Raw genomic sequence first — 23,013 nt, forward strand, 5'->3', positions numbered from 1 at the left:
AGTCTCATAGCTCTCTTCTATATATATATATATCACCCTGCAGGAGGAGGAGTAGACACATAGCTCTCTTCTATATGTATCACCCTGCAGGAGGAGGAGTAGACTCATAGCTCTCTCCTATATGTATCACCCTGCAGGAGGAGGAGTAGTCTCATAGCTCTCTTCTATATATATCACCCTGCAGGAGGAGGAGGAGTCTCATAGCTCTCTTCTATATATATCACCCTGCAGGAGGAGGAGTAGTCTCATAGCTCTCTTCTATATATATCACCCTGCAGGAGGAGGAGTAGACTCATAGCTCTCTTCTATATGTATCACCCTGCAGGAGGAGGAGTAGACTCATAGCTCTCTTCTATATATATCACCCTGCAGGAGGATTAGTAGACTCATAGCTCTCTTCTATATATATATCACCCTGCAGGAGGAGGAGTAGACTCATAGCTCTCTTCTATATGTATCACCCTGCAGGAGGAGGAGTAGTCTCATAGCTCTCTTCTATATAGATCACCCTGCAGGAGGAGGAGTAGTCTCATAGCTCTCTTCTATATATATCACACTGCAGGAGGAGGAGTAGTCTCATAGCTCTCTTCTATATGTATCACCCTGCAGGAGGAGGAGTCGTCTCATAGCTCTCTTCTATATATATATATCACTCTGCAGGAGGAGGAGTAGACTCATAGCTCTCTTCTATATATATATATCATCCTGCAGGAGCAGGAGTAGTCTCATAGCTCTCTTCTATATGTATCACCCTGCAGGAGGAGGAGTAGTCTCATAGCTCTCTTCTATATATATATATATATCACCCTGCAGGAGGAGGAGTAGACACATAGCTCTCTTCTATATGTATCACCCTGCAGGAGGAGGAGTAGACTCATAGCTCTCTCCTATATGTATCACCCTGCAGGAGGAGGAGTAGTCTCATAGCTCTCTTCTATATATATCACCCTGCAGGAGGAGGAGGAGTCTCATAGCTCTCTTCTATATATATCACCCTGCAGGAGGAGGAGTAGTCTCATAGCTCTCTTCTATATATATCACCCTGCAGGAGGAGGAGTAGACTCATAGCTCTCTTCTATATGTATCACCCTGCAGGAGGAGGAGTAGACTCATAGCTCTCTTCTATATATATCACCCTGCAGGAGGATTAGTAGACTCATAGCTCTCTTCTATATATATATCACCCTGCAGGAGGAGGAGTAGACTCATAGCTCTCTTCTATATGTATCACCCTGCAGGAGGAGGAGTAGACTCATAGCTCTCTTCTATATATATCACCCTGCAGGAGGATTAGTAGACTCATAGCTCTCTTCTATATGTATCCCCCTGCAGGAGGAGGAGTAGACTCATAGCTCTCTTCTATATATATATCACCCTGCAGGAGGAGGAGTAGTCTCATAGCTCTCTTCTATATATATCACCCTGCAGGAGGAGTAGACTCATAGCTCTCTTCTATATGTATCACCCTGCAGGAGGAGGAGTAGTCTCATAGCTCTCTTCTATATGTATCACCCTGCAGGAGGAGGAGTAGTCTCATAGCTCTCTTCTATATGTATCACCCTGCAGGAGGAGTAGACTCATAGCTCTCTTCTATATGTATCACCCTGCAGGAGAAGTAGTAGACTCATAGCTCTCTTCTATATATATCACCCTGCAGGAGGAGGAGTAGTCTCATAGCTCTCTTCTATATGTATCACCCTGCAGGAGGAGTAGACTCATAGCTCTCTTCTATATATATCACCCTGCAGGAGGAGGAGTAGTCTCATAGCTCTCTGCTGTATATATCACCCCGCAGGAGGAGGAGTAGTCTCATATCTCTCTTCTATATGTGTCACCCTGCAGGAGGAGGAGTAGTCTCATAGCTCTCTTCTATATATATCACCCTGCAGGAGGAGGAGTAGTCTCATAGCTCTCTGCTGTATATATCACCCCGCAGGAGGAGGAGTAGTCTCATATCTCTCTTCTATATGTGTCACCCTGCAGGAGGAGGAGTAGACTCATAGCTCTCTTCTATATGTATCACCCTGCAGGAGGAGGAGTAGACTCATAGCTCTCTTCTATATATATCACCCTGCAGGAGGATTAGTAGACTCATAGCTCTCTTCTATATATATATCACCCTGCAGGAGGAGGAGTAGACTCATAGCTCTCTTCTATATGTATCACCCTGCAGGAGGAGGAGTAGACTCATAGCTCTCTTCTATATGTATCACCCTGCAGGAGGAGGAGTAGACTCATAGCTCTCTTCTATATATATCACCCTGCAGGAGGATTAGTAGACTCATAGCTCTCTTCTATATGTATCCCCCTGCAGGAGGAGGAGTAGACTCATAGCTCTCTTCTATATATATATCACCCTGCAGGAGGAGGAGTAGTCTCATAGCTCTCTTCTATATATATCACCCTGCAGGAGGAGGAGTAGTCTCATAGCTCTCTTCTATATATATCACCCTGCAGGAGGAGGAGTAGTCTCATAGCTCTCTTCTATATATATCACCCTGCAGGAGGAGTAGACTCATAGCTCTCTTCTATATGTATCACCCTGCAGGAGGAGGAGTAGTCTCATAGCTCTCTTCTATATGTATCACCCTGCAGGAGGAGGAGTAGTCTCATAGCTCTCTTCTATATGTATCACCCTGCAGGAGGAGGAGTAGTCTCATAGCTCTCTTCTATATGTATCACCCTGCAGGAGGAGTAGACTCATAGCTCTCTTCTATATATATCACCCTGCAGGAGGAGGAGTAGTCTCATAGCTCTCTTCTATATATATCACCCTGCAGGAGGAGGAGTAGTCTCATAGCTCTCTTCTATATATATATCACCCTGCAGGAGGAGGAGTAGTCTCATAGCTCTCTTCTATATATATCACACTGCAGGAGGAGGAGTAGACTCATAGCTCTCTCCTATATGTATCACCCTGCAGGAGGAGGAGTAGACTCATAGCTCTCTTCTATATGTATCACCCTGCAGGAGGAGGAGTAGTCTCATAGCCCTCTTCTATATGTATCACCCTGCAGGAGGAGGAGTAGTCTCATGGCTCTCTTCTATATATATCACCCTGCAGGAGGAGGAGTAGTCTCATAGCTCTCTTCTATATATATCACCCTGCAGGAGGAGGAGTAGACTCATAGCCCTCTTCTATATGTATCACCCTGCAGGAGGAGGAGTAGTCTCATGGCTCTCTTCTATATATATCACCCTGCAGGAGGAGGAGTAGTCTCATAGCTCTCTTCTATATATATCACCCTGCAGGAGGAGGAGTAGACTCATAGCTCTCTTCTATATATATCACCCTGCAGGAGGAGGAGTAGTCTCATAGCTCTCTTCTATATATATCACCCTGCAGGAGGAGGAGTAGTCTCATAGCTCTCTTCTATATATATCACCCTGCAGGAGGAGGAGTAGACTCATAGCTCTCTTCTATATGTATCACCCTGCAGGAGGAGGAGTCTCATAGCTCTCTTCTATCTATATCACCCTGCAGGAGAAGGAGTAGTCTCATAGCTCTCTTCTATATATATATATATCACCCTGCAGGAGGAGGAGTAGTCTAATAGCTCTCTTCTATATATATCACCCTGCAGGAGGAGGAGTAGTCTCATAGCTCTCTTCTATATGTATCACCCTGCAGGAGGAGGAGTAGACTCATAGCTCTCTTCTATATGTATCACCCTGCAGGAGGAGGAGTAGTCTCATAGCTCTCTTCTATATATGTATCACCCTGCAGGAGGAGGAGTAGACTCATAGCTCTCTTCTATATATATCACCCTGCAGGAGGAGGAGTAGACTCATAGCTCTCTTCTATATGTATCACCCTGCAGGAGGAGGAGTAGTCTCATAGCTCTCTTCTATATGTATCACCCTGCAGGAGGAGGAGTAGACTCATAGCTCTCTTCTATATGTATCACCCTGCAGGAGGAGGAGTAGACTCATAGCTCTCTTCTATATATATCACCCTGCAGGAGGAGGAGTAGACTCATAGCTCTCTTCTATATATATCACCCTGCAGGAGGAGGAGTAGACTCATAGCTCTCTTCCATATATATCACCCTGCAGGAGGAGGAGTAGACTCATAGCTCTCTCCTATATGTATCACCCTGCAGGAGGAGTAGACTCATAGCTCTCTTCTATATATATATCACCCTGCAGGAGGAGGAGTAGACACATAGCTCTCTTCTATATGTATCACCCTGCAGGAGGAGGAGTAGTCTCATAGCTCTCTTCTATATATATCACCCTGCAGGAGGAGGAGTAGACTCATAGCTCTCTTCTATATGTATCACCCTGCAGGAAGAGGAGTAGACTCATAGCTCTCTTCTATATGTATCACCCTGCAGGAGGAGGAATAGACTCATAGCTCTCTTCCATATATATCACCCTGCAGGAGGAGGAGTAGACTCATAGCTCTCTCCTATATGTATCACCCTGCAGGAGGAGTAGACTCATAGCTCTCTTCTATATGTATCACCCTGCAGGAGGAGGAGTAGACTCATAGCTCTCTTCTATATGTATCACCCTGCAGGAGGAGGAGTAGTCTCATAGCTCTCTTCTATATAGATCACCCTGCAGGAGGAGGAGTAGTCTCATAGCTCTCTTCTATATAGATCACCCTGCAGGAGGAGGAGTAGACTCATAGCTCTCTTCTATATGTATCACCCTGCAGGAGGAGGAGTAGTCTCATAGCTCTCTTCTATATAGATCACCCTGCAGGAGGAGGAGTAGTCTCATAGCTCTCTTCTATATAGATCACCCTGCAGGAGGAGGAGTAGTCTCATAGCTCTCTTCTATATATATCACACTGCAGGAGGAGGAGTAGTCTCATAGCTCTCTTCTATATGTATCACCCTGCAGGAGGAGGAGTCGTCTCATAGCTCTCTTCTATATATATATATATCACTCTGCAGGAGGAGGAGTAGACTCATAGCTCTCTTCTATATATATATATATCATCCTGCAGGAGCAGGAGTAGTCTCATAGCTCGCTTCTATATGTATCACCCTGCAGGAGGAGGAGTAGTCTCATAGCTCTCTTCTATATATATATATATATATATCACCCTGCAGGAGGAGGAGTAGACTCATAGCTCTCTCCTATATGTATCACCCTGCAGGAGGAGGAGTAGTCTCATAGCTCTCTTCTATATATATCACCCTGCAGGAGGAGGAGGAGTCTCATAGCTCTCTTCTATATATATATATCACCCTGCAGGAGGAGGAGTAGTCTCATAGCTCTCTTCTATATATATCACCCTGCAGGAGGAGGAGTAGTCTCGTAGCTCTCTTCTATATATATCACCCTTCAGGAGGAGGAGTAGACTCCTAGTTCTCTTCTATATGTATCACCCTGCAGGAGGAGGAGTAGACTCATAGCTCTCTTCTATATATATCACCCTGCAGGAGGAGGAGTAGACTCATAGCTCTCTTCTGTATGTATCACCCTGCAGGAGGAGGAGTAGTCTCATAGCTCTCTTCTATATATATATATATATATCACCCTGCAGGAGGAGGAGTAGTCTCATAGCTCTCTTCTATATATATCACCCTTCAGGAGGAGTAGACTCCTAGTTCTCTTCTATATGTATCACCCTGCAGGAGGAGGAGTAGACTCATAGCTCTCTTCTATATATATCACCCTGCAGGAGGAGGAGTAGACTCATAGCTCTCTTCTATATATATCACCCTGCAGGAGGAGGAGTAGACTCATAGCTCTCTTCTATATATATCACCCTGCAGGAGGAGGAGTAGTCTCATAGCTCTCTTCTATATGTATCACCCTGCAGGAGGAGGAGTAGACTCATAGCTTTCTTCTATATGTATCACCCTGCAGGAGGAGGAGTAGTCTCATAGCTCTCTTCTATATATATCACCCTGCAGGAGGAGGAGTAGTCTCATAGCTCTCTTCTATATATATATCACCCTGCAGGAGGAGGAGTAGTCTCATAGCTCTCTTCTATATATATCACCCTTCAGGAGGAGGAGTAGACTCCTAGTTCTCTTCTATATGTATCACCCTGCAGGAGGAGGAGTAGACTCATAGCTCTCTTCTATATATATCACCCTGCAGGAGGAGGAGTAGACTCATAGCTCTCTTCTATATATATCACCCTGCAGGAGGAGGAGTAGACTCATAGCTCTCTTCTATATATATCACCCTGCAGGAGGAGGAGGAGTCTCATAGCTCTCTTCTATATTTATCTCACCCTGCAGGAGGAGTAGTCTCATAGCTCTCTTCTATATATATCACCCTGCAGGAGGAGGAGTAGACTCATAGCCCTCTTCTATATATATCACCCTGCAGGAGGAGGAGTAGTCTCATAGCTCTCTTCTGTATGTATCACCCTGCAGGAGGAGGAGTAGACTCATAGCTCTCTTCTATATATATCACCCTGCAGGAGGAGTAGACTCATAGCTCTCTTCTATATATATCACCCTGCAGGAGGAGGAGTAGTCTCATAGCTCTCTTCTATATGTATCACCCTGCAGGAGGAGGAGTAGACTCATAGCTCTCTTCTATATATATATATCACCCTGCAGGGGGAGGAGTAGGCACATAGCTCTCTTCTATATATATCACCCTGCAGGAGGAGGAGTAGACTCGTAGCTCTCTTCTATATGTATCACCCTGCAGGAGGAGGAGTAGACTCATAGCTCTCTTCTATATGTATCACCCTGCAGGAGGAGGAGTAGACTCATAGCTCTCTTCTATATATATCACCCTGCAGGGGGAGGAGTAGGCTCATAGCTCTCTTCTATATATATCACCCTGCAGGAGGAGGAGTAGTCTCATAGCTCTCTTCTATATATATCACTCTGCAGGAGGAGGAGTAGACTCATAGCTCTCTTCTATATATATCACCCTGCAGGAGGAGGAGTAGTCTCATAGCTCTCTTCTATATATATCACCCTGCAGGAAGAGTAGTCTCATACCTCTCTTCTATATATATCACCCTGCAGGAGGAGGAGTAGTCTCATAGCTCTCTTCTATATATATCACTCTGCAGGAGGAGGAGTAGACTCATAGCTCTCTTCTGTATGTATCACCCTGCAGGAGGAGGAGTAGACTCATAGCTCTCTTCTATATATATCACCCTGCAGGAGGAGGAGTAGACTCATAGCTCTCTTCTATATATATCACCCTGCAGGAGGAGGAGTAGTCTCATAGCTCTCTTCTATATATATCACCCTGCAGGAGGAGAAGTAGACTCATAGCTCTCTTCTATATGTATCACCCTGCAGGAGGAGGAGTAGACTCATAGCTCTCTTCTATATGTATCACCCTGCAGGAGGAGGAGTAGACTCATAGCTCTCTTCTATATGTATCACCCTGCAGGATGAGTAGTCTCATAGCTCTCTTCTATATGTATCACCCTGCAGGAGGAGTAGTCTCATAGCTCTCTTCTATATATATATATCACCCTGCAGGAGGAGGAGTAGGCTCATAGCTCTCTTCTATATATATCACCCTGCAGGAGGAGGAGTAGACTCATAGCTCTCTTCTATATGTATCACCCTGCAGGAGGAGGAGTAGACTCATAGCTCTCTTCTATATATATATGTATCACCCTGCAGGAGGAGGAGTAGACTCATAGCTCTCTTCTATATATATCACCCTGCAGGAGGAGGAGTAGTCTCATAGCTCTCTTCTATATATATATATCACCCTGCAGGAGGAGGAGTAGACTCATAGCTCTCTTCTATATGTATCACCCTGCAGGAGGAGGAGTAGTCTCATAGCTCTCTTCTATATGTATCACCCTGCAGGAGGAGGAGTAGACTCATAGCTCTCTTCTATATGTATCACCCTGCAGGAGGAGGAGTAGACTCATAGCTCTCTTCTATATATATCACCCTGCAGGAGGAGGAGTAGTCTCATAGCTCTCTTCTATATATGTATCACCCTGCAGGAGGAGGAGTAGGCTCATAGCTCTCTTCTATATATATCACTCTGCAGGAGGAGGAGTAGACTCATAGCTCTCTTCTGTATGTATCACCCTGCAGGAGGAGGAGTAGACTCATAGCTCTCTTCTATATATATCACCCTGCAGGAGGAGGAGTAGACTCATAGCTCTCTTCTATATATATCACCCTGCAGGAGGAGGAGTAGTCTCATAGCTCTCTTCTATATATATCACCCTGCAGGAGGAGAAGTAGACTCATAGCTCTCTTCTATATGTATCACCCTGCAGGAGGAGGAGTAGACTCATAGCTCTCTTCTATATGTATCACCCTGCAGGAGGAGGAGTAGACTCATAGCTCTCTTCTATATGTATCACCCTGCAGGATGAGTAGTCTCATAGCTCTCTTCTATATGTATCACCCTGCAGGAGGAGTAGTCTCATAGCTCTCTTCTATATATATATATCACCCTGCAGGAGGAGGAGTAGGCTCATAGCTCTCTTCTATATATATCACCCTGCAGGAGGAGGAGTAGACTCATAGCTCTCTTCTATATGTATCACCCTGCAGGAGGAGGAGTAGACTCATAGCTCTCTTCTATATATATATGTATCACCCTGCAGGAGGAGGAGTAGACTCATAGCTCTCTTCTATATATATCACCCTGCAGGAGGAGGAGTAGTCTCATAGCTCTCTTCTATATATATATATCACCCTGCAGGAGGAGGAGTAGACTCATAGCTCTCTTCTATATGTATCACCCTGCAGGAGGAGGAGTAGTCTCATAGCTCTCTTCTATATGTATCACCCTGCAGGAGGAGGAGTAGACTCATAGCTCTCTTCTATATGTATCACCCTGCAGGAGGAGGAGTAGACTCATAGCTCTCTTCTATATATATCACCCTGCAGGAGGAGGAGTAGTCTCATAGCTCTCTTCTATATATGTATCACCCTGCAGGAGGAGGAGTAGACTCATAGCTCTCTTCTATATATATCACCCTGCAGGAGGAGGAGTAGTCTCATAGCTCTCTTCTATATATATCACCCTGCAGGAGGAGGGGCAGATACATAACTCCCTTCTGTTTGGAGGAGGCAGACATTAGAGAACTTACATAAATGCTGGGTGTTGGAGGGTTCAGCTTCTCTCGAGGAAGATTTCTCTCAGGTCCTATGGGAGGCTTTACAGACATGGAAGAATGGACGTAGGACTCTTTAAATTTCCCCTTCAGAACCATATTCCTGTACGAAAAAACCCAAAAAGGAAATGATTAACGAGGAGAAAGGAGGGGACAAGACAACTAGAGGAGTGCAAATGACATATCTATATATTATTTTATTATTTTTTTTTATTGTTATCTATATTCATCAGGTTTGATTTAGGAAAAAAATCAGGTTTGGCTTAGATGGTTGATAAGGCGTCAATCCTCACCCTACTGGCCGATATCTTAAAGGGATATATACATGCTCGGGAGTTGCTTAAGTAAGAACTTCCAAATATATTTGGACTGTCAAAAACACTCCCTTTAGGCTGTAGGGTTGATCGGACTGGCTGGGATTTCTGATCATGGAGTTAAATTTAACGAATTTCTATTTATCCAATGAATTAATGAAGTGGCTAGAACTAGAGCGAAACCCATCGGACAATTAAATAAAGCGTTCAGCGTCTAAGTCTCCCTGTCTGTGCTGCGTACCTGTTGCTCTGATGGATCCGGAGGTCTCCAAGGCCAGAGAACAGAATGTCCTCTCCGCTACTCAGTCTCGCCTCTTAACAGCAAATTCAGGGTCATCAAGCTCCATCCCCCATTGTAGCTTATGGGGAAGGGGCCGTCTGAACTCTAAACATAATTCATCAGAGCAGGAGATCATCTCTGCCCGCCTGGCAACTATTGTAGATATTTGGAGACAGCTCAAACCAATAAGGGGGGGGGGGGGGGGGGGGTCGCTAAATAACACGTATTTTTTTTTATGATTTACAGTAGGTTTTATACTTCAGAGCTGCAATCAGAATTCTGCTAGCCGAGGCACCGTAATCTATTGTGTCACAGCTCCTTCACTGCAGTACTAGAAACAGTCACACACGTGCATGTACGTAGCGGTGTCAAATACTGTAGCTGACTGGCAAGGCTTAAACTCAGGCAATGGATTAAAAGTGGTAGTGAGCCATTCATTCTGTCGATTGGTGGGACCGCCACCAATGACACATTGACGGCCTATCCAAAGGCCCCAGCAGCATCGGTCATAGACTTTTTATAAAATAAAAAAATAAAAAAACTCTACAAACCACTCACTTGGTGGCCTTGATGATCTCAGCAGCTGTATGGTTAACGGTCAGTTCGCTGGCCTGTAATCTCTTCTCCTCCACCTCCGATGCAATGAAGGTCTCGCGGTCTCCGCTCTCGACCTTGATCAACCTGATCTTCAGTTCCTTAGGTGGTCCCTCCGTGAAGGGTCTCATCTTCAGCAGATCTGAACTTGGCGTTCCATGGGAAGCGGGAGTCGGAGCAGAGACAGGAGTAGCGGGCGAGGAGGACTGGTTGTGATGGCCGTCCTCCGCACACCTTCTCCCGCCGTCTGCCTTTCTTCGCTCTCCTCCAGATCCTTGCTTTGAAGATTTAGGAGCATCTCTAGACTGGCTCTGAAGGTCTAAATTTCCCAAGATCTGCCTATCCTTGTCCTTTTGCGACCGCCTTTCTTTCGAGCGCCTGCTTCTGTCCCTCTTCGTCTTTCGATGCCTCTTGTCCCTCTTTCTACTCTCGTCTCTGATCCGGTTAGGCGCAGGAAGCGACAGCATTATCCTCTCCTGAGGTCTCTCGGCTTCCACCTTCACGCTCTCTCCTTGTGGTTCGGCTACGGCCATGGGTGAATCACCTGGTGAAAGTCTGCTGTCGCTTTCCACCCTCGGCATTTCGGATGAGGTACTTTCATAAGTTTTCTGGCTCTCTGTACATTTTTTGGGCGATTCCCATTCGTCAACTCTATGGTGTTTCTCAAGAAAGGCATCGGTCTTCGCAAACTCTTTGACGGATACGGTCTGTACGATCAGGGTACATTCTCCAACTGATGCAGCCAGAGTAACTTCAGTCTTCTCCGCAGGAGACTTCACCTTAAATATCTTTTTTAACTCCCCATCCAGTGCCTTGTGTCTTGGCGTTTCTGCTGTCCAAGAAGTCCCCTGGTTCCGTTCCTCTTTCACTTCCGTCGTCTTAACGTCCGCTTGCTTTTCCGGACTCTTCTCAGCCGCGCGCTTGGATTTCTCCGTCACGCTGGAGGTTTCAAGTTTTCTTCCAGTCCCACAATCTGCCTTATCGGCGCCCCACACGATTCCAGGTTTAGCTTTAGTCGTGGAGTCTTGTTTTTCAGCACCCCAGACGTGGTCAAGTTTTCTATCAATATCGGGTCTTTGCGCTCCTTTCTCTTCCTCCTCCTCCTCCCGGCTCCCAGACCCTTTTGTGCCTTCTACTAATGTTTTACAAGCACGCGCTATGTCCTCTAAAATGTCTGTCTCAGTGCGGACTCCGGGCCTTTTTGCTACCACCCCTTCGCGTTCGGTCACGTCTGAGGTACGGGCGAATCCGATCTTAGAGTCCCAAGTCCGGTGTGAGGTAGATTGCGTAGTGTATGGGTCAACATTACGCTTGCCCACCATAGTAGCACCAGTATAGTAAGACGAACCCCCTCCAGTTTTGAGGCCGTGTCCTCCACGGTAGGAATACTTCTGCCCCTCTAGAACACTCGCCAGGGATTTGAGCACGCTGCTGACTCCATGCTGAGCAGGCTTCGCTTCGCTAACAGCTTCTTGCCCCAATATTGCTTTTTTAGGTCCGTAGTAAGTATACGCCTCCCCAGATTTGGGTTCTGGCAGCTTGGCACCAACTGGGTTGCTCAAGATATTAGTCTGAGCCGGACCTTTGAGGTGGGACGTTGCTCTGGGTTCTGCTGGTGGGCAGGTGGAAGGGGTAGGGGAGTTAAAGTCCCCGTCGCTGGAACGAACGCTCCCTTCCTCCTTTTCTATAGACTCGTCCAGCATCTTCATAATGTCGTCCAGCCCGTCGGGTAAAATCTTGGCAAACTCCGTGGCTTCCTCAAAGGGTTCGGCCAGCTGTCCTGCGGGAAAGTCAAAAAGTTGATTGCATGCGGAGGGGTTTTCTTTCACTTCCTCCTGCTCTTTGCTCTCGGACAAGGCTGGATTGGGACTTAAAGACTTGGGAGTCACGACTGAAGTGGCTGCAGCAGCTAAACCCAGCACCTGAAGGTTTCCTGAGGTATCTTTGTGGTAAGTTGTAGAAGAGGAACAGATCGAGGCATTGTCTTCTTGAGTCGGTGACCTCGTTCCTCCTGAATAGCTGCCCTCGGACATGGAAAGCCCATGGCTTACGCGTTTGCCTTTGATGTCCAGCTCTGGAGTCGGAGGACTTCTCTTAATCTCTTGTTCTATTACTTCCTCTTTCTTTGGGGCAAATAACCCAGATTTATCCATTTTTTGCAGGCTCTTGAGTACATGATCCAGGTTGGCATCCTGGAAGGCCTCAGACCTCGGCCTGACTTTGCTGGTGGTGATGCCCTGAGTTCGGTGATCAAAGACGCTGCCCCCCACTGGGGTATCGCAAGGTGGATAGTAACCCTCCTGTTTCACGGTGCCATGACCCTCCCCATACAGAATATCCTCCAGTTCATCTTCACTCTTTGCCTCCTCCTTGACTGGGGCTGGCACCCAGCTTTGCTGAAGCGAAGGGGTGGAAGATGGTTTGGGTTGAAGTGGTGGGCATATTGTTTTCGGTGGGTCTGGCTTTTCTGGTGGTGGGCAGAAACTGACTGTGGTGTCCACTGGGCTCGGATAGCGATCAGAGGGCTGGAAACCAAAATTGGTAGAAAACAATTAGTTTCCAAGCAAAAAAAAAAAAAAGATTGACTAATTAGAGAAGACAATGATTGAAAGTGTAGTGAGGAAAAATACTTACAGGGGGCACATCTGTTCTGGAGGTCTTCTGTGTTGGGATGCGGGGTCTTCTCTGGTCGTAAGGCACGTGGAGAGGAGGTGGTGCTGGAATGCCCTCCGCAGGTGACCTCTGACACCGAGCCTCACTAAGGTCACTTGGAGGGCGGGGCTGCTGGTGTAGTGGTGGTGGTGGACGCGAGGGGCAGTATGAAGAATAAGAGGGTACATGGGGTGCAATGCGGGGATCCTACATAGAAAAAAAAATAAAGGACGAAAAACGCGTTTCAAATCAACAGGAAAACATAGACATGGACTAATGTCTCGACCGTCCTTCATGACTTCTTACCGGCCTCTCCCGGCGCTCCCCCCAGGGCTCGTGGTTAAGTGGGTTCCAGACATTCGGCTTTGCTGGTGCCTGATGGTAAATATTCCCAGGACCCACTGAGACTGGAGGAGAATGCAGACCAGGGTTACCCCTTCTTTGCTGGAATGGAAGAGAAGAAAACAACCTCGGTGAGAACTATTTTATACGCCCCACGTCTCCACGACGGCAGCTCATTATCCAAGTGCTTCACATTTCAGCATCATTTGGCCAGTTCAACATCCAAATCTTAAGTAACTCTTTAAATTTAACAAGAAACGTGACTTTCCTTATGTTGTCCTAATCTTGAGTTACATCAGAAGTTCTACTCCACTTACAGCCAGAGCTGCAGTCACAATTCTGCTGGCTGTCATAGTCCTAATAGACACACCCTAACAGATTAGCTGAGCTCCCATAATGCACTGCTCTGTTGTATTGCATTGTAGAAGATGTAATGCGACTCACATTACAACTCCCAGAATGCAACTCAGCAGAGCACGCTCTGAACCGCCCCTGAATCGAGGCAGCAGGCATAAGGTCATGCAATGCGGTTGCCAACAGGAAGCCAGCATCACTGCAATCTCTTCTCACCTATCTAAAAACACGACACCTTGAAAGAATAACCACGAAGTAACCCCAGTAATGACCCCCACCAGTGTTAACCATAGTGTGCCCCAAAATACAGCCGCCTTCTGAATATTTAACTCCATGTAACTTTCCCGTCCTGTGGTCGACATCAAAGTGACCATTGGCAGAAGTGATGAGACAGATTGTGGGTTGTCACGTGGGCGTTACTACCCCAGAGTAGGAGCACGCCTTGTGTACCAATCCATGTACGTACACAAGAGACAGGGAATGACATACACGACCGACCGATATAGAGGGAGTATGTATATACCTGTATGCAGCTTCTGTGACTGGGTGACAAAACACGGTTCTCTATAGACACCAAAATGGCCGCTTATGGTTATGACTTCCTGTCTCCAGCATGTAGGGCAGCTCTGGAGAACAAACTGCTGCTCTAACAAGTTAAATTCTGAGTAGACCACATGGAAGTGTTCCTTTTGGGTGAAGATGAACTTTAAAAGATCCCCGATATGTCTAACAAGACTGAGTAAACCGTCTGTCATGTAACTAGCTCTTACCTGTTCAGGGCTTCCACTCCTCCGCCGTTTCATGGGCTGATCATCTCCTCCAAGTTGGTTGTGGGGGGGTGACTGGAGTACAGGTGGATCAGCACTGGGAACGGGACGCTTCAATGGTGGGGGTCCTCTTTTGACTCCAAAGTGCCTCTTTTGCTGAGAATGCAGAGAATTGTTACCTAAAACCAATTACACACGATCCCAACTAATGTGAAAAGAAGTCATCCCGGTCGGCTCACCTCATGCTGCATCAGGTCCCACACTTGCTGTAGACGAGGCAGAGATTTGGGTCGATGGTGCGGAGGCGAGGAGTGGAGATTCCATAGATGAGTCTAGCAACAAAAAAATAATGGATATAAACATGAGAACAGGAAGGAGGAGGAAAACGGGTGAGTCAGGGGGGAAGGGGGGGGGGGGGATTTCAAGCACCAAACCAATCAAAACGTTGCCCAGACTGGTTGCCCCTACCCCTCATGGCAGCGCAGGGTGACCGTTCTTCTGAATAAAAATTGCACTTTTGTTTTTCTTCCCATAAAGCATCATGGTCGCGATTGGCAAAATCAGATGTGCAAAGAGAAGCTCAGTGGGATTTAGTCAATGTAAAAAGCTACTTGGGATAATTCACCTTCTATTCCCGCTCTGGAGAACTCGGCACAATCACAAGGTCACCCATTGATTTCAATTGGAGCTGTAATACAGGAGGTAACGTGTAGGTCGTGGCAGCTTCCCCCAGCGAGAAGCGACTGCACAGGTTCCAGCAGCCGGACCCCTGCAAATCAGCTCATTGTAGGGGAATGCACAAAGTCCTCTAGATTAAAGGGGGTCCCTGATCTCCCGCAATTAACAGAATGCAGATTGGACACAGGTTGTAAAGCAGGGGAAAAAAATGGACCTAATGACTATTATGGAGCAAGGTGCCACCACCATATCATTCGAGACCAGAGAGTCCCATACCTGCTGCAGCCGGGAGATGTGGGCATTCAGCTCGTAGCCTCCGTGGTAGCGCGCGGCAGCCTGGTAGCAGCGCACCGCGTCCTCCAGTTCTTGCTCCGACTCATAGATCTGACCCAGCTGCTCCCAGATCTGCGGCTGCTTCTCATCGCGCAGGAGGAGTTGGACGCAGGAGTGTACCCGTTCTAACTTCCCAAAGCGATGGCCGGGAGGAGAGCTGAAAGGACAGGAGTACGCGAACAATAAGTAACCGCATGACATGTGCCTTACTAAACTCACACACTCTATTAGCATGGCATCAAGAACAGCCGATCATGAAGGAAGGTCCATCAAAGGTGTAATCCAAAGGAGGGACACCCCATTTAATTGTCAATATATTAAAAAAATAAAAGCATGTTTCATAATACAATACAACCCAGTGTAAGCTTATAACCAGACACTTACCCGAGAGGGTAATAGGGTTTGCTGGGGTGCCCAATGTTTGTCACATGACTAGACGATAAGTGGGGGGGCAGCTGAGATTGGTTAAGGTTGGCCGAGCATCTGAGAGCAAGACAGAGAGAGACAGAGGGGGAATCAATGACAGGATAAGGTACGTGGCACTTCGTACACACCAAACTCGCTTCATTTTCATCAATGGGTCTGGTTATTACACTACTGCCCGTCTGAAACGTCTAGTCCCCTATAAAACAATGCTGGAGGGAAGGGACATGGCAAAACCAGGGCTGTCACCACTCAAGAGCAACCTCACGACATTCCTACCCAAGTCCAACATTATATGAGACTAATACTGAAAATCCGTTCTCACCTGCCCGACGGGACCCATGCTCTGGGGTGAGCAGAGTTCCACGAAGAGTTGATTCCACCAAGGAAGGGGTCACGGGGAAAGCGGGATCCAAACTGGTCCTGTGAGCGATACATCCAGACTGCAGGTAGACCCGAACTACGTTACAACCAAATGAGAAGTCACAACCTCGGTATAATTGAAAATACATGAAACAAAAAAGAAAAAAAAAAAAAACAAATACCGTTTCAATCAAGGAGGTTTCACAGGTAGAGGTGCAGAGGCAGCAGGGGAAGCATGATTTTCCTTGATCACCCAGTAAGTCTATGGAGAAAGTAAAGCAGGTTAGTGGCATGTATTCTCATTATTAGACACAAGGTGGCAGTGTATAAAACCATTATTATTGTAGTAAGATTCCCATTGTAGACACTAGGGGGCGCCCAACACACTGATTTACTAGGTGAGCTTCATATTTACAAATGTGCTGAGAGGTCTGGTGACATTAGATGAAAAATAACTATAGGGAGTGGGTGATGTTCCACCCACTGAATGCAACGTTAAAAAGGTCACTTGAGGGCAATACATTATTTGCAGAATTTCTATAAAATGTATTTTTTTTTAGTCACTCACATATTCATCTTCATCAAGAATTGGGGCGTCATGACCAAAATAAACCCACTATCTATTATATATTTTCGAAAGTTTGTTTGAAGCCCGATTTTAAATTGGTTTAAAATGAAGTGACGTCACGCTCCATCCTCCACAGCGTAGCCACGCCTTGGCGTCAGAGGAACGCCACATGCAAAATGGCGCTAGGTCAGAGGATACTCGGAGTGCAGTGTCGGGCGCTGGCTCTGTGTCTGCTCACAGCCTCCCCGGGCAGACACGGCCATGATGGTGAGTATCATTGGCGGAGGGAGCTGGGTCTGTGCTTTAAGGGCACGGTGGAGAGCGAGCTCCGTGAGGTTCCGTGTGCTGTATGGAAGGCCTAGTCCACACCGCCCCCATACGGACCTTCCCAACATGGCAGAATGTTCCCGACAACAAGACACCAAGCTGGTGAGATGCCTCCCATTCCGGCTTCTCTGCCATCCAGTGTGAGACCCCCTGGCCCGACCGACGACTGTCAACCACCACAGCCTCCACGGGACTGACAGGGCAGACACTATCTATACCGTAAGTCAACCTCCCGAGCAATGCCGGGTATAACAGCTAGTTTTGTAATTATACCAGAACTTAATGTGCTAAATAACAGTTAACCCCTCGCCTGAAGGGTGAAATTTAGTAGGCGACAAATAGGAGTGAGACAATCCCCTGTAGAACGAGAAATAGGAGAGCTTTGAGTCTACTCCTCCTCCTGCAGGGTGATACATAGAGAAGAGAGCTATGAGACTACGCCTCCTCCTGCAGGGTGATACAGAAGAGAGGTATGAGTCTACTCCTCCTCCTGCAGGGTGATCTATATAGAAGAGAGCTATGAGACTACTCCACCTCCTGCAGGGTGATACATATAGAAGAGAGCTATGAGTCTACTCCTCCTCCTGCAGGGTGATGCATATATAGAAGAGCTATGAGTCTACTCCTCCTCCTGCAGGGTGATATATATAGAAGAGAGCTATGACATTACTCCTCCTCCTGCAGGGTGATATATATATAGAAGAGAGCTATGAGACTCCTCCTCCTCCTGCAGGGTGATATATATAGAAGAGAGCTATGAGTCTACTCCTCCTCCTGCAGGGTGATACATATAGAAGAGAGCTATGAGTCTACTCCTCCTCCTGCAGGGTGATACATATAGAAGAGAGCTATGAGACTACTCCTCCTCCTGCAGGGTGATATATATAGAAGAGAGCTATGAGTCTACTCCTCCTCCTGCAGGGTGATACATATAGAAGAGAGCTATGAGTCTACTCCTCCTCCTGCAGGGTGATATATATAGAAGAGAGCTATGAGACTACTCCTCCTCCTGCAGGGTGATACATATAGAAGAGAGCTATGAGTCTACTCCTCCTCCTGCAGGGTGATATATATAGAAGAGAGCTATGAGTCTACTCCTCCTCCTGCAGGGTGATATATATAGAAGAGAGCTATGAGACTACTCCTCCTCCTGCAGGGTGATATATATATATATATATATATATATATAGAAGAGAGCTATGAGTCTACTCCTCCTCCTGCAGGGTGATATAGACAGAAGAGAGCTATGAGACTACTCCTCCTCCTGCAGGGTGATACATATAGAAGAGAGCTATGAGTCTACTCCTCCTCCTGCAGGGTGATATATATAGAAGAGAGCTATGAGTCTACTCCTCCTCCTGCAGGGTGATACATATAGAAGAGAGCTATGAGTCTACTCCTCCTCCTGCAGGGTGATATATATAGAAGAGAGCTATGAGTCTACTCCTCCTCCTGCAGGGTGATATATATAGAAGAGAGCTATGAGTCTACTCCTCCTCCTGCAGGGTGATACATATAGAAGAGAGCTAGGAGTCTACTCCTCCTCCTGCAGGGTGATACATATAGAAGAGAGCTATGAGTCTACTCCTCCTCCTGCAGGGTGATATATATAGAAGAGAGCTATGAGTCTACTCCTCCTCCTGCAGGGTGATATAGACAGAAGAGAGCTATGAGACTACTCCTCCTCCTGCAGGGTGATACATATAGAAGAGAGCTATGAGTCTACTCCTCCTCCTGCAGGGTGATATATATAGAAGAGAGCTATGAGTCTACTCCTCCTCCTGCAGGGTGATATACATAGAAGAGAGCTATGAGACTACTCCTCCTCCTGCAGGGTGATATATATATATATATATATATATAGAAGAGAGCTATGAGTCTACTCCTCCTCCTGCAGGGTGATATAGACAGAAGAGAGCTATGAGACTACTCCTCCTCCTGCAGGGTGATACATATAGAAGAGAGCTATGAGTCTACTCCTCCTCCTGCAGGGTGATATATATATAGAAGAGAGCTCTGAGTCTACTCCTCCTCCTGCAGGGTGATACATATAAAAGAGAGCTATGAGTCTACTCCTCCTCCTGCAGGGTGATACATATAGAAGAGAGCTATGAGACTCCTCCTCCTGCAGGGTGATATATATAGAAGAGAGCTATGAGTCTACTCCTCCTCCTGCAGGGTGATACATATAGAAGAGAGCTATGAGTCTACTCCTCCTCCTGCAGGGTGATATATATAGAAGAGAGCTATGAGTCTACTCCTCCTCCTGCAGGGTGATACATATAAAAGAGAGCTATGAGTCTACTCCTCCTCCTGCAGGGTGATATATATAGAAGAGAGCTATGAGTCTACTCCTCCTCCTGCAGGGTGATACATATAGAAGAGAGCTATGAGTCTACTCCTCCTCCTGCAGGGTGATATATATAGAAGAGAGCTATGAGTCTACTCCTCCTCCTGCAGGGTGATATATATAGAAGAGAGCTATGAGACTACTCCTCCTCCTGCAGGGTGATATATATAGAAGAGAGCTATGAGTCTACTCCTCCTCCTGCAGGGTGATATATATAGAAGAGAGCTATGAGTCTACTCCTCCTCCTACAGGGTGATATATATAGAAGAGAGCTATGAGACTACTCCTCCTCCTGCAGTGTGATATATATAGAAGAGAGCTATGAGACTACTCCTCCTCCTGCAGGGTGATATATATAGAAGAGAGCTATGAGTCTACTCCTCCTCCTGCAGGGTGATATATATAGAAGAGAGCTATGAGTCTATTCCTCCTCCTGCAGGGTGATATATATATATAGTAGAGCTATGAGTCTACTCCTCCTCCTGCAGGGTGATACATATAGAAGAGAGCTATGAGACTACTCCTCCTCCTGCAGGGTGATATATATAGAAGAGAGCTATGAGACTACTCCTCCTCCTGCAGGGTGATATATATAGAAGAGAGCTATGAGACTACTCCTCCTCCTGCAGGATGATATATATAGGAGAGAGCTATGAGTCTACTCCTCCTCCTGCAGGGTGATATATATATATATATATAGAAGAGAGCTATGAGTCTATTCCTCCTCCTGCAGGGTGATATATATATAGAAGAGAGCTATGAGACTACTCCTCCTCCTGCAGGGTGATATATATAGAAGAGAGCTATGAGTCTACTCCTCCTCCTGCAGTGTGATACATATAGAAGAGAGCTATGAGACTACTCCTCCTCCTGCAGGGTGATATATATAGAAGAGAGCTATGAGTCTACTCCTCCTGCAGGGTGATACATATAGAAGAGAGCTATGAGACTACTCCTCCTCCTGCAGGGTGATATATATATAGAAGAGAGCTATGAGACTACTCCTCCTCCTGCAGGGTGATATATATAGAAGAGAGCTATGAGACTACTCCTCCTTCTGCAGGGTGATATATATATAGAAGAGAGCTATGAGACTACTCCTCCTCCTGCAGGGTGATATATATATAGAAGAGAGCTATGAGTCTACTCCTCCTCCTGCTGTGTGATATATATATATAGAAGAGAGCTATGAGTCTACTCCTCCTCCTGCAGTGTGATATATATAGAAGAGAGCTATGAGTCTACTCCTCCTCCTGCAGTGTGATATATATAGAAGAGAGCTATGAGTCTACTCCTCCTCCTGCAGGGTGATACATATAGAAGAGAGCTATGAGTCTACTCCTCCTCCTGCAGGGTGATATATATAGAAGAGAGCTATGAGACTACTCCTCCTCCTGCAGGGTGATATATATAGAAGAGAGCTATGAGTCTACTCCTCCTGCAGGGTGATACATATAGAAGAGAGCTATGAGACTACTCCTCCTGCAGGGTGATATATATATAGAAGAGAGCTATGAGACTACTCCTCCTCCTGCAGGGTGATATATATATAGAAGAGAGCTATGAGACTACTCCTCCTCCTGCAGGGTGATATATATAGAAGAGAGCTATGAGACTACTCCTCCTCCTGCAGGGTGATATATATATAGAAGAGAGCTATGAGACTACTCCTCCTTCTGCAGGGTGATATATATAGAAGAGAGCTATGAGACTACTCCTCCTCCTGCAGGGTGATATATATAGAAGAGAGCTATGAGACTACTCCTCCTCCTGCAGGGTGATATATATATAGAAGAGAGCTATGAGACTACTCCTCCTTCTGCAGGGTGATATATATAGAAGAGAGCTATGAGACTACTCCTCCTCCTGCAGGGTGATATATATATAGAAGAGAGCTATGAGGCTACTCCTCCTCCTGCAGGGTGATATATATATAGAAGAGAGCTATGAGACTACTCCTCCTCCTGCAGGGTGATATATATAGAAGAGAGCTATGAGACTACTCCTCCTCCTGCAGGGTGATATATATATAGAAGAGAGCTATGAGACTACTCCTCCTTCTGCAGGGTGATATATATAGAAGAGAGCTATGAGTCTACTCCTCCTCCTGCAGGGTGATATATATAGAAGAGAGCTATGAGACTACTCCTCCTCCTGCAGGGTGATATATATAGAAGAGAGCTATGAGACTACTCCTCCTTCTGCAGGGTGATATACATAGAAGAGAGCTATGAGCCTACTCCTCCTCCTGCAGGGTGATATATATAGAAGAGAGCTATGAGACTACTCCTCCTTCTGCAGGGTGATATATATAGAAGAGAGCTATGAGACTACTCCTCCTCCTGCAGGGTGATATATATAGAAGAGAGCTATGAGACTACTCCTCCTTCTGCAGGGTGATATATATAGAAGAGAGCTATGAGACTACTCCTCCTCCTGCAGGGTGATATATATAGAAGAGAGCTATGAGACTACTCCTCCTCCTGCAGGGTGATATATATAGAAGAGAGCTATGAGACTACTCCTCCTTCTGCAGGGTGATATATATAGAAGAGAGTTATGAGACTACTCCTCCTCCTGCAGGGTGATATATATAGAAGAGAGCTATGAGTCTACTCCTCCTCCTGCAGGGTGATACATATAGAAGAGAGCTATGAGTCTACTCCTCCTCCTGCAGGGTGATACATATAGAAGAGAGCTATGAGTCTACTCCTCCTCCTGCAGGGTGATACATATAGAAGAGAGCTATGAGACTACTCCTCCTCCTGCAGGGTGATATATATAGAAGAGAGCTATGAGTCTACTCTTCCTCCTGCAGGGTGATATATATAGAAGAGAGCTATGAGACTACTCCTCCTCCTGCAGGGTGATACATATAGAAGAGAGCTATGAGTCTACTCCTCCTCCTGCAGGGTGATATATATAGAAGAGAGCTATGAGTCTACTCCTCCTCCTGCAGGGTGATATATATAGAAGAGAGCTATGAGACTACTCCTCCTCCTGCAGGGTGATATATATAGAAGAGAGCTATGAGACTACTCCTCCTCCTGCAGGGTGACTAGAGAGCGGGGAAGTACAGGGTGTATCTGATGAGGACATTTCTTGCGGCCCACACAGGGCTGAGTCAGCTTTCCTTTAGAGTCAGACATAGAAGTGTTACTCAGCAGACCACTTACAAAACACAACTGATGTGTCAGCGACCACTCACATACTACACACAGACACGTGCGAGCAGTGAAGGAACAGAGACGTTGTTATTCATCAATGGAGCGTCTCCGTTTCCATGACTGGACATATTCCTCCCCCGTGGAGACGATGACTAGTTCCTGACCGGTACACAGAGACGCCACCACATAATGAGGAGCACAAATAAGCATAAAAAGGGGAGTGGGACCTTGGAGGGCGAGCAAACTAGATCCCCCCCCCCCCCCCCCCCGGCTTGCTGGATCACAAGACTCGTCTCATGCCAGATACAGACACGAGATCTAGAAATCTTGGATTTCATTCAGTGATTGCTGATGTAAATCCGGTTTAGTACCAGGTGCCGTTTAGCCATTTTTTAGCACACGTTCGTTAACGTTTTTTTTAATATTTTGGGCTAGTGACTTTTTTTATACACATTTTTTAGGGTATGTTC

At 46.3% G+C, this 23,013-nt stretch overlaps 1 protein-coding gene across 6 annotated transcripts in view; it reads right to left on the bottom strand.

The window, feature by feature from the left end:
* Positions 1-23,013, bottom strand: part of KDM6B (lysine demethylase 6B) — a 145,707-nt gene that overhangs the window by 10,419 nt on the left and 112,275 nt on the right. For 5 of the 6 annotated variants that reach the window (XM_075859257.1, XM_075859255.1, XM_075859253.1 and 2 more), the window contains 10 exons: positions 16,314-16,393; positions 16,094-16,228; positions 15,730-15,828; positions 15,289-15,502; positions 14,574-14,666; positions 14,338-14,490; positions 13,178-13,315; positions 12,854-13,078; positions 10,184-12,744; positions 9,008-9,134 (listed from right to left, as the gene is read on the bottom strand). In XM_075859257.1, the coding sequence (XP_075715372.1) occupies positions 9,008-9,134; positions 10,184-12,744; positions 12,854-13,078; positions 13,178-13,315; positions 14,338-14,490; positions 14,574-14,666; positions 15,289-15,502; positions 15,730-15,828; positions 16,094-16,206 (3,723 nt within the window). In that variant the 5' untranslated portion in view covers positions 16,207-16,228; positions 16,314-16,393. The remainder of the gene's footprint in view (positions 1-9,007; positions 9,135-10,183; positions 12,745-12,853; positions 13,079-13,177; positions 13,316-14,337; positions 14,491-14,573; positions 14,667-15,288; positions 15,503-15,729; positions 15,829-16,093; positions 16,229-16,313; positions 16,394-23,013) is intronic. The other variant, XM_075859258.1, reaches the window with a different exon arrangement.

This window comes from Rhinoderma darwinii, chromosome 3, assembly GCF_050947455.1.
Source record: "Rhinoderma darwinii isolate aRhiDar2 chromosome 3, aRhiDar2.hap1, whole genome shotgun sequence".
Taxonomy (NCBI): Eukaryota; Metazoa; Chordata; class Amphibia; order Anura; family Rhinodermatidae; genus Rhinoderma; species Rhinoderma darwinii.